Raw genomic sequence first — 16,080 nt, 5'->3', positions numbered from 1 at the left:
AATAAATATTTTCTTTAACTAGCTGTTAGGCCCCACAAAAACTAGTGAGCCAGGAGGGATCTAATGGCCTGCTTGACATGATTGCTGAATGACTGATAGCTTCAAGCATTCACCCTAGCAGTTGAAATCAATTAATCACTCATTGTAACTGGAGCAGAATATAATTAACTATGTTTGCTTGACTGGTTCAAGTATAATTCCACTAAAATCACTAAAAAAAAACCCATTAGGAATATAGGCCATTATCAGGAATTGTTCCTAAAATAAAAACAGTAATGAATGAGCGTCTATATGAACTTAATTCACGTTTTTAAAAATTTTTTAAGAAAATGTTGAATACAAGCACAGGTAGAGAAAACAGTATAATGAGTCCCCAAGCGGCCGTCACCCAGCTTCAACAATTACCAACTCACGGTTAGTCTCGTTTTCAGCTTTACTCCCATACCCTACCCAACTGCAGCTCGCAATTTTTTTTTTAAATATCGGCTGTATAGCCTTCTATTTTATTTTATTTTTTAACTATTTTATTTTATTTATTTTTATTTTTGGCTGCGTTGGGTCTTCGTTGCTGCGCCCGGGCTTTCTCTAGTTGCAGCGAGCAGGGGTTAACTCTTCCTTGCGGTGCGTGGCCTTCTCATTGCGGTGGCTTCTCTTGTTGCAGAGCATGGACTCTGGGCGCGTGGGCTTCAGTAGTTTCGGCTTGCGGGCTCTAGAGCGTAGGCTCAGTAGTTGTGGCGCACGGGCTTAGTTGCTCCGCGGCATGTGGGATCTTCCTGGACCAGGGCTCGAACCCTTGTCATCTGCATTAGCAGGTGGATTCTCAACCACTGAGCCACCAGGGAAGCCCTGCAATTTTTTTTAAGCAAACCTAAACAGTATCATTTCACTTTTAGGTCTTCAGCGTGCATCTCTAAAAGGGCTCCTTTTATAAATGTAACCATGATACCATTATCACACCTAAAGATAATTGCAAAAATCCTTAAAATCATCATATATCCAGTTAGTTTTCCTATTTCCTCATTTTTCATTATTTATATCAGGATCCAAATAAATCCATAGGTTGTATTGGCAGATAAATCTCAAGTCTCTCTTAATCCATCTTTTTCATTTTTCCTTGCAAGTCAGTTGTTGAAGAAACAGGGTCATTTGTCCTGTAGTTTTCCAGTCTGGGTTTTGCTGATTGAAGCCTTTGTGGTATCATTTAACGTGTCCCTTTATTTCCTGTGTTTCTAGTACAGAGGCAGTTAGACCCGGAGGCTTGACCAGGATCAGATCGGACTTTTGGCAGGACTGCTTCAGAAGTGGCACACGTGTCTCCATTAGGAAGCACAAATTATTGGACTGCTGTCTCTTTGTGAGGTTAGCAGCCACTGCTGCTTGTTGTCTGGGTCCATTAATCATTGTTGGGTACAATGGTGATATTGTATCACTTCTCTTTATTACCTGGAATATTTCTTTAAGAGCATATTCCAAAGGTAACTAGGATTTTGTAAACTATCATCATTAACTCACAGAGTAAAACAGCTTTGGCCAGTGGAAACTTCTTCAAGAGGCCTCCTTCAAGTGGCTTCTCTTGTTGCAAAGCACGGGCTCTAGGTGCGTGGGCTTCAGTAGTTGCAGCATGCAGGCTCAGTAGTTGTGGCGCACGGGCTTAGCTGCTCCACCGCATGTGGGATCTTCCCAGACCAGGGCTCTAACCCGTGTCTCCTGCATTGGCAGGCAGATTCTTAACCACTATGCCACCAGGGAAGCCCCTAGAAAATCTTTAACCCACTTTTAATTCCACTTTTAGGAATTTATTTTATTATTAGACTTAGAATTTTCCTTAAAGGATTGTTTAAAATAATGAACAATCTGAAAACCTAAATATCCAAACAATAGGGAATTGGTTAATTTTTAAAATGTATAATACATCCATAGAATGAAATATTTACAGTCATTAAAATGATGCAGATACAATATCAATGTATTGTTAAATAAGAAAGGTGCACAGAAAAAAGTCTTAAGGACTATATCCCAAAATGTTAACAATGCAAACTGGGCTGTTCTCATGTTTCCACTGGCTGGTTTAGGATTTGGCTACTTGTCCATCTGCTTTCCAGTCTCCAAAATGTTGTTATCTTCTCTTCGATATTTCTTATCCTTGCTGGATATGCTGTTTTCTTTCCCCAGTCACTATGATTTTAGCAGAGATTTTAGGAAAGAGCAGAGGCTAATAAATACTTTGCTCAACCCTCCATTTTTACCTAGTATCATGTTGCTTTTCATAGGAGAGAACAGATATTCTGAAGAGCTTATCAATTACAAAATATATGAATTTCTACTGAAAATAGTGCATACATGTATGTACCTAAGACAAACAATACAGTAATACAGAATACAAGGGTTCATTCACTTGTATCCTAATAATGTAAAGGGTTGGATACAGAAATGACAGTGGAAAAACTAAACTGGTAATAAACAGGAAAAGTGATACAAATGGAAGCTGTTTTCAATAAAGAACATAAAACCAGAAATGCTGAAACTGAAGCTGAGTTCTGTGGGGCAAACTAGTTATCCTTTTTGTTACTTAGAAGTCAAAAGTGTTTTTCAGGAAACTACAATTTCTTGTGACTGTAGTGACTTCTCTAGAGAAAAACTGTCCCTGGCAGCTGCTTTTAAACTATATCCAACTTGCTCTCTAGTTTTGGGAGACCTTGACTCTTTAAATCTGGATAAAGAACATCACTTCTTATACCCCTGAAGATGGGCTGTCCAGTTCTGTAATGGACTTACTACACTGACCCTCTTGTACTTTCGATTAGAAATACTTAGGAAATTAAAAGCCTTCCCAAGCACATGCACCCACAGTTGCACAGCTGCCAAGGACACTAATCTAATCCCATCTTTGGAGAAAGAATAATCATTAGGTCTTAAAATATACAGACCACAGGGACCGAAATAAGAACTCGAGAGTAGTCTGCTCAATTTGGAGAAATCTTCAGTTTTCACTAGTCTGTGAATATAACAAAACTGAAGTACCTCAAAGCACAAACTGCTGAAGACACCTCAGAAAACAAGACTTATCGGATAAAGCTGCCATTCCCTAAAAGAAGTCCTTCCCAAAACTGTATATTGCCTGACACTATGGAGAACACTAGTCCAGAAACTGTAATAATTTATTCTATTGCTGATTTAATCTAAACAAAATTTAAATATTCAATTGTAAGTAAAAATAATAAATTTGCAATCATCTGAATCAATACTGATGGTTTCATAAACAAACATAACTAAACATAATATACATTTTGAGGTTTCTAAATTAAAGTAACTAAAAAGTATTGCATATTTTTACTCATTTAACAAATACTACTTATTTAAGCTGGCCTCAATATATTTAATAAATAACTAAGTAACTTGGGTTTGGGGCAGATTGTTCTGTGCAGGGCACCACTCTGGGCTTACAATTCTTTTTCTAGGTAAGACTGAAATATCAAGTCTCTTCTTATTTGCTGTGAATTTGACAAAGCAGGGAAACGTGGCTCAAATTTTTTAAATACACTTATCATCAAACTAGACTTTTAAAATAAATGAGGTACTTAGCATTCAAAACTTTGCAAAATATATATGAGACCAGTTTCCAAAATGACTCAGCTCTTCTGCTAAGACAGATACGTTTAAGCACTTTGAATATTGATTAGAAATAATGTAAAGCAGTTGAGACTGTTTTTCAAATGTTCATTGTGTGTAGAAAGAGATATCTAATAATAAAATTTTTACATGAAGTCTTAATTAGGAATAAAGATATCTGTACTTGTGTGGGAAGAGACCATCCTTTCTGCTTAACAATCTCTTTCGTTTAGTAAGGACAAGCTGCCTTGCCGGAAGCTTCTTTTGATAGTTCTCAGAGCTCAAAGAGTAGGAAACCTTCAAGACGATTTCATCAAGTCTATTTATTAATGCATTTCAAGTTTCAAAAAACCTTACATCTTTGCACAATACTTTATTTTTTGCAATTTTTAGTAAAAATTTCCAAAGTGAACAAAAAGATACTGTATAAAACACAGTGGACATTAAACTGACAGTAGTATTAGATCTCATTTGTCTTGATCCTTTTGTTTTACCACATCTTGATTTGCAGTGGAAAGAGTTCAGTGCACGCATCTCTTTTCAGAAAACATTTAACTTAGACTCAAAATAAAATGGGGCAGTATGTACCTGCCAAAACCCTACCACAGGATAACATTACAAGCAAAAAATGTACATGTTCCAAAGTCTACCACACTCAAGAAGTTACTAATAACTCTTGCAGAGTAAAAGTCACCATTTTAGAAATGCAAACCCACTTCCAACCTTTGCACAGTCTGAAAACAAAGGCATTTAAATGATTTAAAAGCAATTACATATATATCTACCTACCTGTTTGTTTAGAATTATTTATAGTCTATCTGGGGTTTCATGTACAAAATTCGTCTCTAAATCATGTACAAAAAGCTGTATTTTGAAAAAAGTCACCACATACTGTACAAGTTTACAAGGAAGAGATCCCATTATTTTCTCTAGCATTTTTGGCCTTGCTGGCTTGCGTCACATTATGAGAATGATTGTGTAAACCTTATACTCTTAAGAAAAAAAGAAAAAAGAAAAAAAGCCAAACACAAATCTTTTCAACTTTCCCTAAATCTGCCTCCTATGTGAAGCCAGGAAAATCATAGCTGTTTACTTCTAATTTAAGTGATATAGCTGGAAAACAAGAAGCAATAAATATGTCACAAGCTTAAAGTTTTTTTGTAATGCCCCCTTCCATTCCTGCATAGCAATAAGCCTGTTAATACATTAAATGCTTTTGCCTTCTTTCTTTAAAAAGCCAATTATTTACACCTGTTTAAAAAATAAATTTGGAATGGGACATTGTGCTGTTTCACCTTCATTGCAGTTAAAACATTTTAGGGAAAAAAAGTGTCAGAAGGCCTAGCTACAATTTTAACTACTGGTTGAGCAAATCACTCTTCTTTAGTGGTTACCAATGATCAGTGATGATATGCTGAAAACGCTGTTCAAATATTTTGATAAAATAGAGACACAGCTTTTCTTTTCTGTATCAGACAAAACCAAAACATAATTAGCATACAAATAAGAGGCTGCAAATAAAAAGAATCATTTCACTGACATAACTGCTACCAAACATGAATAAAACTTCACCTATCACTTCAAAAATGGAATTGAATTAGAAAGTTTAAAATAAGTAAGTGGAAATCAGACATTTACATAAAGAACTTAGCCTGAAGTAGTAGTATGCTGCATATGTCCAGTTTGCACTTAACTGTGTTCTTCAGCATCGTCACTCTTGTGCTCTTAGCAGCCATTTGATAAAACAAAATGAATATCAGAACCAACTCCATCACAAGGAAAAGGTAAACTGATTCTCGTTTCAAAACTGCCTGTGTAAAGCATTACAGAATCCTGGACCACTGAATACCACCATTCTCTGTTATCCTGAGTATGTCAATTAAACAGTAATTTTTCATTAAGAGCGGAAAAATTTTATAATACAAAGAAACATCCATATTGCAATTTCTGTTTACAATTGCACACAGGAGTACAGTGTACGTAAGAAATACATGTCTGCATATAACAAGGTATGTACATTGGCAAGTGATGTCTCCAATGTTGAGGTGGTCGAGCCTCCTAGCCTTGATTGGCAGTTGAAAAAAATATATATATTTCAATTTGTGATAAAAGTTTATCGAGAGCCAAGTTTGCCTGCAAGTGAAGAAAATGCAGCAACGAAGAACAGGGAACACGGGGCACATAATAATATTCTAAGACTTTGTGCCATTAGGTTAAAAATATCTGTCCATAAGAAAATTGGGTTCCTTTTTCACATCCCACCCCCAAATTGGAATTTTCAGGCTTTAAAATTTAAGTAATTCCACCTGATCTGAGGACATGATCTCTTGCCATTTTTTTCTTCAACTGTTATTTGTGAGGGTTTAGTTTGGGGATGATGATTTAATAGGTTTCTCTTTGGAGTGAAGTTTTCCCATTGTAGGCACTAGGAAGAACCAAGGCAAAAGCTGAGTTAACGTCTCATGTGTCCCATCTGATAACTCTCCCGGGGCCTCTGACGCTGGGGTTGCTGAATGGGCTGGGGAGGTCTCCTCCTCTTTAAAGTGCCTGTGCGTCACAAACAAAAGCAAGAGAGATTTACCATGAGCTTTTTAATCTTTAAAAACAAAGCTGCCATTTCAGTAAAAAAAAAAAAAAAAAAAGGGGGGAAAGGAAAAAAGGTTCTAGATCAGCATTGTCCAAAACAAATATAATATGAGCCGTATATGTAAGTTTCTATTTTCTGGTAACCACAGTGAAAAATGTTAGAGAAACAGGTAAAATAATTTTAATAATATTTTTATTTCATTTAACCCAATATAGTCAAAATACTATCATTTCAAGATGTAATCAATATAAAGAATCATTAATGAAATATTTCATTTTTTAAATACTAAGTCTTCAGAGTCTGTATGTATTTTATATTTACAATACATCTCAATTGAGACTAGCCACATTTCAAGTGCTTAACAGCTACAACTATTAGATTAATATGGGTCTGAGGATAGACTCCATGAGGAAGAAATTGCTGGGTGTCTTCGAGCAAATGACTTAGCCTCTCTGAAACTCAGATGACTAACAAGTCTGTACAATAGGGATAATAACTAACTCAGATAGTCTGTTGTGAGGATTATATGATAATTCACGAAAAAGTGCTCAACAGTTTTTGAGAGCATTCAATAAACAACAGTTAAGAGCTGGAAAATCCTTAAAATGAAATTAAAAGAATTGCATCATTAAATGAGGCCATAATTGGTAATGTATCTAAAAAGTGTCACTTGGCCCTTGGAAATCCCTAAGAAACTGACATCAGTTCCAGAGTGCTAACTTGCTAATTTACAAAAAGCAATGACATCAAAATCAAATTTCCTTTGATTCCCACCAAGATACTGTCCCAGCATGACCACTGACCTCTCTTGCCTTAAGATAGGTAAATATAGGGGAACAACTGAGGGAAAATGGAGAAAATTATAAGAAACCCCTAGCTTTAAACAACTTTGTGTAGGGCAGTGGATTTGGCCTGAGGCAAGAGGCTTCAATGAGAAATGAGTGGGGGGCAGGAGAGGGAACTACTGCCATTTACCTCGGGCCTTGGGACAGTGTTGTCCCACACCTACTTCGCAGGTGTCCTGAGGGGAGCGTGGAAGCGACACCTACCTTGGAGAGGGGGTGGGAGAGACAGGTGGGGGCCTAAACAACCCACAGCAGTCGCTTCCTTACCCTCCTTCTCCAAATCCCCTCGTCTAAAGAGGGTATCTCCTCCCAGCCCTGTCTCCCTGAGAGGTAAAGGGTGGTGGAGACTTAGGAGTTGTTTTCAGAGACGGAGAATAACTATGGTTGTTTGGTGACTGAAGCCTCTACACCACGACTCTCCCACAGACTGGAACTTGTATTTCCCCATAAGCATCATCCCTAGGGAAAATGACTTTACGTGCCAGAAAATATTTCAAGAGCACGAACGTTAAAAACCATAACTGAAGCATAGCTATTAGAATAGAAAGAACAATCATTTAGAAGTAGTCTATCATAATAAAACCAAAAAGGGAAGATTTTTGGATCTTCTTTTAAAGGATATATTAGCATTAGCAAAGGATATATTAGCATTTTTTTAAAAGGATATATTAGCATTAAATCGGCAGCCATAAGCTAGACTGGGTTGATTAAAAAAAAACAACAAAAAAACACACACTTAAAAATCAACTACATAATTCAGCCAATAATCCCATTCTCAAGGAGAAAGTATTATATATTAGTTACTGAAGACTCATTTATAATTCAGTTCTACTTGCTAAATGGTTCTGAATAATAAAAATATTGCTCAAATTGTCTTACCTGGAAGAGGTTTAGGAGGAGGCAACTTTGGATTACTACTTGGAGTATGAACACTGCATATCTTAATAAAACCGGCCATTAACATGATCAGGGCAATTCCCATAAGTAATACTGCCCACCAATAAGCCTAGAAATAAACAGATTTTTCCACTGAAAAAACTATAAAATATTTTAGAGTATTTTACATTATATAAAATATACAATAGGATACATTACATTTTAATTTTTAAAGAACATCTGTTCATTGGGAGTTGTAGATATCATGTAAAAGCACATATATGTTAATCTCTAAATAAAAAGTACAAAGGTGAAAACAAAAATCACCCATAATTTCACTTCCTAGAGGAAACCACTAAATCTTATTTTCATTTCAGTCTCTTTTCTATATAACTATGTTTGTCATACTCAGAAAAACACACGTGCAAAACTGGGGTCATCCTGCATATAGTTTATATTGCATTTTCCCATGTTACTAAATATTTTCTGATTTAAATACTTCCTTCCCTTCTTTTACCTGTTACTCTTACAGACTTTGCTTTTTATACTATCCAGTGACTTAGAAGGTATATAACTTGCTTTAAATTCTACTAGATAGATTTTTAAAATATTCTTTAACCTATATTTTTTTCTAATCATCAAAGCTAAGACTGAAATTCTATCTTTTTTGAGACCCCTCTTTCCTGTTTCTCTATTTCATTTGGAACTTGAGTCCCAGACTACTGTTATTAAATTATTCCTATACAATGTATCTTAGTTCTCATTTTATATATATATATATATATATAAAATATCTATTACATATATACTCACTTATTTAAAGGTTAACTGTCTTCTTTAATATGAAAAGTGGAAGGATACACACATTCTAGAAGCAGGTAAAGTTTATCTCTAAGAAGGTACTAAAAAATTTCATTTCCAACTTAAGTCAAATTAAATCAATTAGCCAAACAAAAAACCTTCAAAAACTACTGACATAATCTTATTTATAGAAAAATTACTGTTGCCATTCTTAATAAATTTAAGTCTATTTTGCAATTCAAAATATTCAATTTTTGTCTTAAGATAGCATGTACTAATAAACATCATACAAAATAGTAACAACTAGAAAACTGTGAACCTTATATTGGCTTACGCAGATTGTTATAATACATATATAGTTATTGCTAATTATTGCCAATAAAACTCCCATTTAAGAAGCGCTTCTCGGATCTGGGGCCTTAAAACCAGCAGTCTACTACTTCTATACTGTTTTCTTTATCCAGCAGTGACAATATAATTAAAGAAACAGAAGCGGAAATAAAAATGAATGTTGTGGTAAAATACCCCAAGCCACCTTCCCCGTGTGTGCATAAAGCCTTTCACATATATATATATAAACATATCAATTTAATTTTGAAAGAATCCCAAACTTTTAGAAAAGTTCCAAGTACAGGACAAAGAAGTTTGTAAATTCTGGAACCATCTGAGAGTAAACTGCTACCATGATGTCCTGTTACACTTGAACAATTCAGCATATAGTTCCTGCAACTTAAGGGGGATTTCCTAGATATTAAGGGGGTTTTCCTAGATAATCATAACAAAATCAGGAAATTGGCATTGTTACATCACTACCATTTAATCCTCAGACCTCCTCATTCAAGTTTTGCCATATGTCCCAATGCCATCCGATTCAGAACTGTGCTGCATTTACCAGCTGTGTTTCTTTAGTCCCCCGCAATCTGGAAACAATCCACAGTCTTCCCTTAGTTTATATAACTTGACACTTTTGAAGATTACAGGTCAGTTATTTTGCATTGGAATGTCCCTCAATTGGGGTTTCTCAGATGTTTCTTTATTATTAGATTCAGGTCATACATCTTTAGTAAGAATATCTCAGAAGTGATGCTGTATTCTTCTCATTGCATCCAACCAGGTGACACATGACTTTGATCTCATTACTAAGGACGTTAACTGGATCACTTGACCAAGGTGTTAACTGCCAAACTTTACCAAAAAGATACTCTTCTCTTTTGTAGTCAATGAGTATTTTGTACGGACATAATTTAGAACTATATAAATATTTTATTCTTCATAAAACTTTAAATTTATTTATTCCCTCATGATTTCCTATTTTCCTTAATGGGTTATAATCCATTACTATCATTATTGTGTCTTTTGGGCATGTCCTCACCATTCTTTGAGCACTTCAGTTGGCACAAGGAGTTACAGGTTCATCTTGTTCTTTCCCTGCCCCAGCACTGGAATCAGTCATTTCTCCAAGGAGCCCTAGTTCCTTTAAAAACTGGCCCTCCTAAGCAGACACCCTCCTCACAATACTTGTACTCTGACATCACAAGCCAGTCACCCCTCCACAGGGTTCAAAGGGCACCCTGCCCTGTGCCAGTACAGCTCCCCTCACCAGGCATGGATGCCTTGCTTGGCCTCACCTAATTGCCTTTAGGAATGAAGTGTTCAAGAAAGGAGAGAGCAAGGGGTGATGCAAGTCAGCCTTACTGCCGAAAGATTTATCTTTAAAGAGAAGCTACAAATCTGAATTTTTACATGAAATCTGTTTTTAAATGCTAACAACTCATTCAAAATTTCTAAAAACAACAGGTAGACCATACAAGACACATTTGCCGGGCTGAATCTGGCTTGGAAACCACAGCTTACAATCTGCTTTTCAGAAGCCATTTCTTGCATCCTACTGAGATTGCCAGATAGTTTTCTAAAACTTTCTTTTGGTTTCTGTAGAAAATAATTTTCAGAGCACTGCTCTTCCCTGTGAGTCTTTAGGTTAATATTCCCTTTCCCTTGTTAAATAAATTTCCCACAGGCTCCTGTTGTTTTTCCTGTTTTATTCATCCTCAAATAACAGACCTGCTATTTATCAAAAAAAAGGCAGGGTTTAAGTCCTGTCCTCAGTCTGTCAACTCAAGTGCTGGCTGATTCCTCTCTTCATTTCTGCCTACTGTCACATGCAGAACTATATGCACAGCTTTTGTCATGTTCCAAGCATGACAAGTTCCAGAGGCCTTTTAAATGTGGCATTCAATGAAGTTAAGACCTTCTCCTACCTTTCCTGTCTGCAACTCTGACACTCTGACCCAGTAAAATCATTAAGAACCAAAATCACCAGCTTGTACTGCTACAAGTACTCTTCCTGCTCTATACCAGTGGTTCTCAACCTCGGCTACACATTAGAATCGCCTGGAAACTCAGATACCTGGACGAAATCCCAGGCTCCAGTAGGGTGGGGGTGGGATCCTGACATCAGCAGTTTTGTTAAAGCTGCCACATGATTCCACTATGCAGTCAAGACTGAGAACTACTGGTCTCTACCAAGGGTCAGCAGACTTTTTCTATAAAGAGCCCAACAACTAACATTTTAGGCTTTGTGGGCCATATGGTCCTGGTCAAAACAATTCATTTCTGCCACTGTAGTACAAAAGCAGCCATAGATAAGACACAACACAGGTGAACGTGGTTGTGTTCCAGTAAAACATTACTTACAATTCAGTGTTCTGGTGGAGGGCCCAGGGAACTGCATTTTAAACAAGCATGCCCATGACTAGGATGCAGATGAGTGCTTCTTACTCAGTGTAGATATGCTGGCATTGTGGTACAGGACCATTTTGAGCAATGTAGGAAGTTTAGCATACATGGCCCTCATCCATCAAATGCCAGTAGAGTCCCTCAGTTACTCTGGCAACTACTGGTAATTTCCAAATACCCTCTGGAAAGGCAGTATCACCTCTAATGTGATCCATTTTATAAGCACAAAGGGTCAAGGGTCTTCCTACTACCTTCAGGCTGGTGGGCTAGTTCTGTTATGGGAGATGCCCTTCCATTCCTGACGTTCACTATATTCTCGAACACATTTCCTTCCTTCTAGTCTTCCACATGGTCATCAGTGTTACAACTACTTAAAACACAGAACTATGTCATTCCTCTATGTAAAACCGTTCTTCAAAAGCTTCCCACCGGGCTTCCCTGGTGGCGCAGTGGTTGAGAATCTGCCTGCCGATGCAGGGGACGCTGGTTCGAGCCCTGGTCTGGGAAGATCCCACATGCCGCGGAGCAACTAGACCTGTGCGCCACAACTACTGAGCCTGCGCGTCTGGAGACTGTGCTCCGCAACAAGAGAGGCCGCGATAGGGAGAGGCCCGCGCACCGCGATGAAGAGTGGCCCCCGCTCGCCGCAACTGGAGAAAGCCCTCACACAGAAACGAAGACCCAACGCAGCCATAAATTAAAAAAAAAAAAAAAAAGCTTCCCACCAAAGATCTCCAAGATAAATCATTAAGTGGGACAGAGATAAAAAAACAGAGCACACAATGAACTGCGGCCCAGTAAGTATATGATTCCACTTGTCTTTTTAAAATATATTTTCTTGTAAAAATACAGTTTCTGAAAAATATATAAGAAACTCGTCTTGAGAGGACTGGGCTCCAGGGAAAAAAGGCGGCTTACTTTTCAACATATTACTTTGTCAATTAAAAAAAAAAAAAGGATAATCACACTTTTCAAAAGGATAAAAGTGAAAAAAATTTTTATTTAAAATATTTCTTATGTCTGTGACTATTTCAGCTGCTCTCTCTTAACAAAACATCCACCTGTCCCTCTACTTACTAGTCCTTAAGAACTTAGCTTTGCTATCACATCCTTAAAGAAGCCTTGTCCAAATAGGTTCTCCTATTTCCTGTGAAAACATGATGCAGAACTGAAAATATGTTTCTATGTGCTTACCCTCTCTATCCCAAACTGGACTGCAAGCTTTTTGAATTTATATTCTATAAACTCAGTATATACTCTACCAAAAAGTACCTGTTGGACTAGTTATTACACGTGAGTCATTACTCCAAATACTGACTTAGAGAAACACTTCTCATTTATAATATTTATTTATTATATCTAGATTGCACATTTATTATATCTAGATTGCACGCACGCACAAATAATGCAAAAGGTTCTTACAACAGAGGACATAAAAAATTATGGTTTGACACCTCTTCTAATACCAGTTTTTCAGTACCTATACAGTTTTAAATAGAGATGCAAGTAGTATGGCAGTAACAAAAGCAGACTGGAGAGAGGAAGCCTGAATTTAACAGTGGTTATAACTTCGTAGAAAACAAAGGTCAAAAGGACCGAGTCCCAGCTGAGATCAAAAGATATTTACGAAAATGTGGCACCCAGGTCCTTGAGAATTTCCAGTCCCTTCTAGCAGTGTTCCTGGTTTTCCTCTGAAATCTTCCAGGTAACTATATACCTCAAAAGCCCAAAGCTGAGATGTTTTCGTGACAATGATAGTAGCTCTCAGAAATAGAATATCGCAGTGGATAGAAGATAGCAAGGAAAAACTAAACAAAACAATAGTGCATTTGAGAGTGTTAGTAAGTATGGTCACCTTTGGTAGAGAAGATTTTTTTAAATGCCCCCTTCAAGAGAGAATTATCAGAGAGTGGTAAATGCTAAATCACATGTTTTCTCATATACTATAAAATCTGGAAAAAGAATACCAACCAGGCTAATAAGTGCAATATATGTGTTTCATCTCAGAAAAGAGATCACAGTTTGTCCACCTGTTAAGAGTCTGAAATAAAAGAGAGCTGTCATTCATTCAACAGGCATTTAATGAATGTAAATTACGAGTCAAGCTCTTGTCTTTCATAGATACAAGGGTGTTAAGTGAAACTTAAGAGACAAAGACATCCAAGTTTAAAAAACAGCTTAGAAGTTAACAAGTACTAAATCAAGTCTGAGAAAATAATTCTACATAAAAAACAGATAGATGATGTTCAATACATCCACTTATATGGCCAAAAGAACACAAAGTAGAAAAATTAAGTAAAAATGACAAAAATGAAAGGTCAAAATTTGCCAGTCTAATTTATTATGTTCTAATTACAATAGTTTTTTATTTAATAATCTAAATAAACAAAAAGGACCTATAGGCTAACAAAACAATAAAACAGGTTTCACTCAAAAAACTGTGAGGGGGAAGGGGCAAGACAAGCCATCAAGTCTCTTCAGACATAAGATAATCTTAGCTGGTTTTAAAGATCTCTAGAAAAAGTTAAATCATATAATCCTTTTGGTGAATTTCCAGTGATAACAACTCTCAGTCACAGCAAACACGCTCTAGACTTCCGGGTAGTCACAAGACCATGTGGGACCCACAGTCCCTTGTCAGGATACTGATTATGCCATCCTGCAGGGGCAGAAAGCGTCCCTTCATCCTTCAGAAGATACCATTGTCTGGACTCTGACTAAATGTTCTTTTATCCTTCAACACTCCACGCACCACCCCTCTCGAAAGCAACTGGCTACTAATCTTCTTGTTACTTTATACTTAGCCTGGGCAAGCAGGTTAAAATACCACTGAGAGATACCTGAAAACATTACAACTTCAAAGTTAGGATAATATGTATGATTTTTTCTTTTCCATATAAGTTATGACACAGTTATCTGCTTCATTCATCTAGCAAACACATACTGACTCCTTACCATATGCTAAGCCCTGTGACAATACTGCATCTTTGTTGTTCAAGTTTCGGTAGTGATATCTATGAGGCCTATTCTACTAGGCAACAAAGGACTCTGGAGGTCCACAACCACCTTCCATTTTCAACACAGCAGGAAGACAAAGTAGAAAATTTCTGTTACAAGTCTTTTAAAAAGGAGTCATTACACTGCAGAGACTGTAAAAATGGTTCCCAAACTTTAGCATGCACCATCACATACCGACTCAGGGGTCCACGTGGGACCTGATCATTTGCATTTTTATCAAGTTCCCAGGTGCTGCTGATGCTGCTGGTCAGGGGACCACACTTTGAGATCCACTGGTCTAGATTAGGGCTTGGCAGAAACTTCCTATCAAAGGCCAGACAAATATTTTAGGCTTTATGGGGCCAAGCAGTCTCTGCTACAACTATTCAAAGTGCAAAAGCAGCCATAAGCAATATATAACTGAATAGCCATGGCCATGTTCTGATAAATCACTACTTATGGACACTGAAATTTGAATTTCATATAATTTTCAGAAGAATATATATTTTTTAAATTAATTATGGCCATTAGTTCCGTTACGGGTAATATTCTTTTTTTAAAAAAATAAATTTATTTTATTTATTTATTTTTGGCTGCGTTGGGTCTTCGTTGCTATGCGCAGACTTTCCCTAGTTGCGGCAAGCGGGGGGCTACACTTTGTTGCAGTGCATGGGCTTCTCATTGCAGTGGCTTCTCTAATTGCGGAGCACCGGCTCTAGGCGTGCAGGCTTCAGTAGTTGTGGTGCACTGGCTTAGTTGCTCCGCTGCATGTGGGCTCTTCCAGGACCAGGGCTCGAACCCATGTCCCCTGCATTGGCAGGAGGATTCTTAACCACTGCAACACCAGGGAAGTCCCCAGAAGAATATTATTTTGATTTTTTTCAACTACTTATATACGTGAAACCATTCTTAGCTGTAAGCCATACAAAAATAGGCAGTGGGCTAAATCTGGCTCATGAGCCATAGTTTGCCAACCCCTGTTCTACATGAATGGTTGGTTCTCAATCCCAGTTGATCATCAGAATTGAGAGTTGGGAGCTTTGAAATGACCCAAACACTTTATACTCCATCCCCAGAGATTCTGACTTAATTGGTCTAAGCCCTTAGGTAATTCTCATGTACAATATGAATAAAGGTCAGGTAAGTTTGGAAAATGAAGTTAAAAAGATTTTTTATCGTGGGGCTTCTCACAATATTATCACAAATCTCTAAGAGGGGACTATAGTATGCAATATTGTCCAGATTCATTTGACCACCAAACCTATGGATCTAGTGTTCTGTGAAGCACTTGGAAACACTACTCTAAATCTTTCATAAAGAACACCAGATACTTATCTAGGTTCATAAAATTACAGCAAAATAAGAGAGAAGACATTAATTAAAAAATGAGAAACATAGTTGACTCTTGTCAAAATAATAATAAAAAGATGAACTCCTGATAAAACTGAACAAATTAAAAAGAAAAAAGCCACAAACTAACAGGCAATTATTTTAAAGTGTGGGGTAAATACAGTGATAGATTTGGAAAAAATCAAGGTCAAAGGTGGTTTCCTATGTCAAACCTAACACAAAAGGTGCAAAAAATGTGAACACATCAGTAACTATGGAAGAAAATGAAAAAGAATTACC

At 37.0% G+C, this 16,080-nt stretch overlaps 1 protein-coding gene across 1 annotated transcript in view; it reads right to left on the bottom strand.

The window, feature by feature from the left end:
* Positions 1 to 3,913: 3,913 nt before the first annotated feature.
* The window catches only part of ADAM10 (ADAM metallopeptidase domain 10), a 110,521-nt gene continuing 98,354 nt past the window's right edge, over positions 3,914 to 16,080 (bottom strand). The window contains exons 15-16 of the mRNA XM_030878818.2: positions 7,921 to 8,047; positions 3,914 to 6,156 (exon numbers count right to left, since the gene is read on the bottom strand). Of these exons, the coding sequence (XP_030734678.1) occupies positions 6,062 to 6,156; positions 7,921 to 8,047 (222 nt within the window). The 3' untranslated portion in view covers positions 3,914 to 6,061. The remainder of the gene's footprint in view (positions 6,157 to 7,920; positions 8,048 to 16,080) is intronic.

The sequence above is a fragment of the Globicephala melas genome, chromosome 2 (assembly GCF_963455315.2).
Source record: "Globicephala melas chromosome 2, mGloMel1.2, whole genome shotgun sequence".
NCBI classification, from domain to species: Eukaryota; Metazoa; Chordata; class Mammalia; order Artiodactyla; family Delphinidae; genus Globicephala; species Globicephala melas.
The sequence above is the reverse complement of the archived record's forward strand: the minus strand, read 5'-3'. Positions and strand labels throughout refer to the sequence as shown.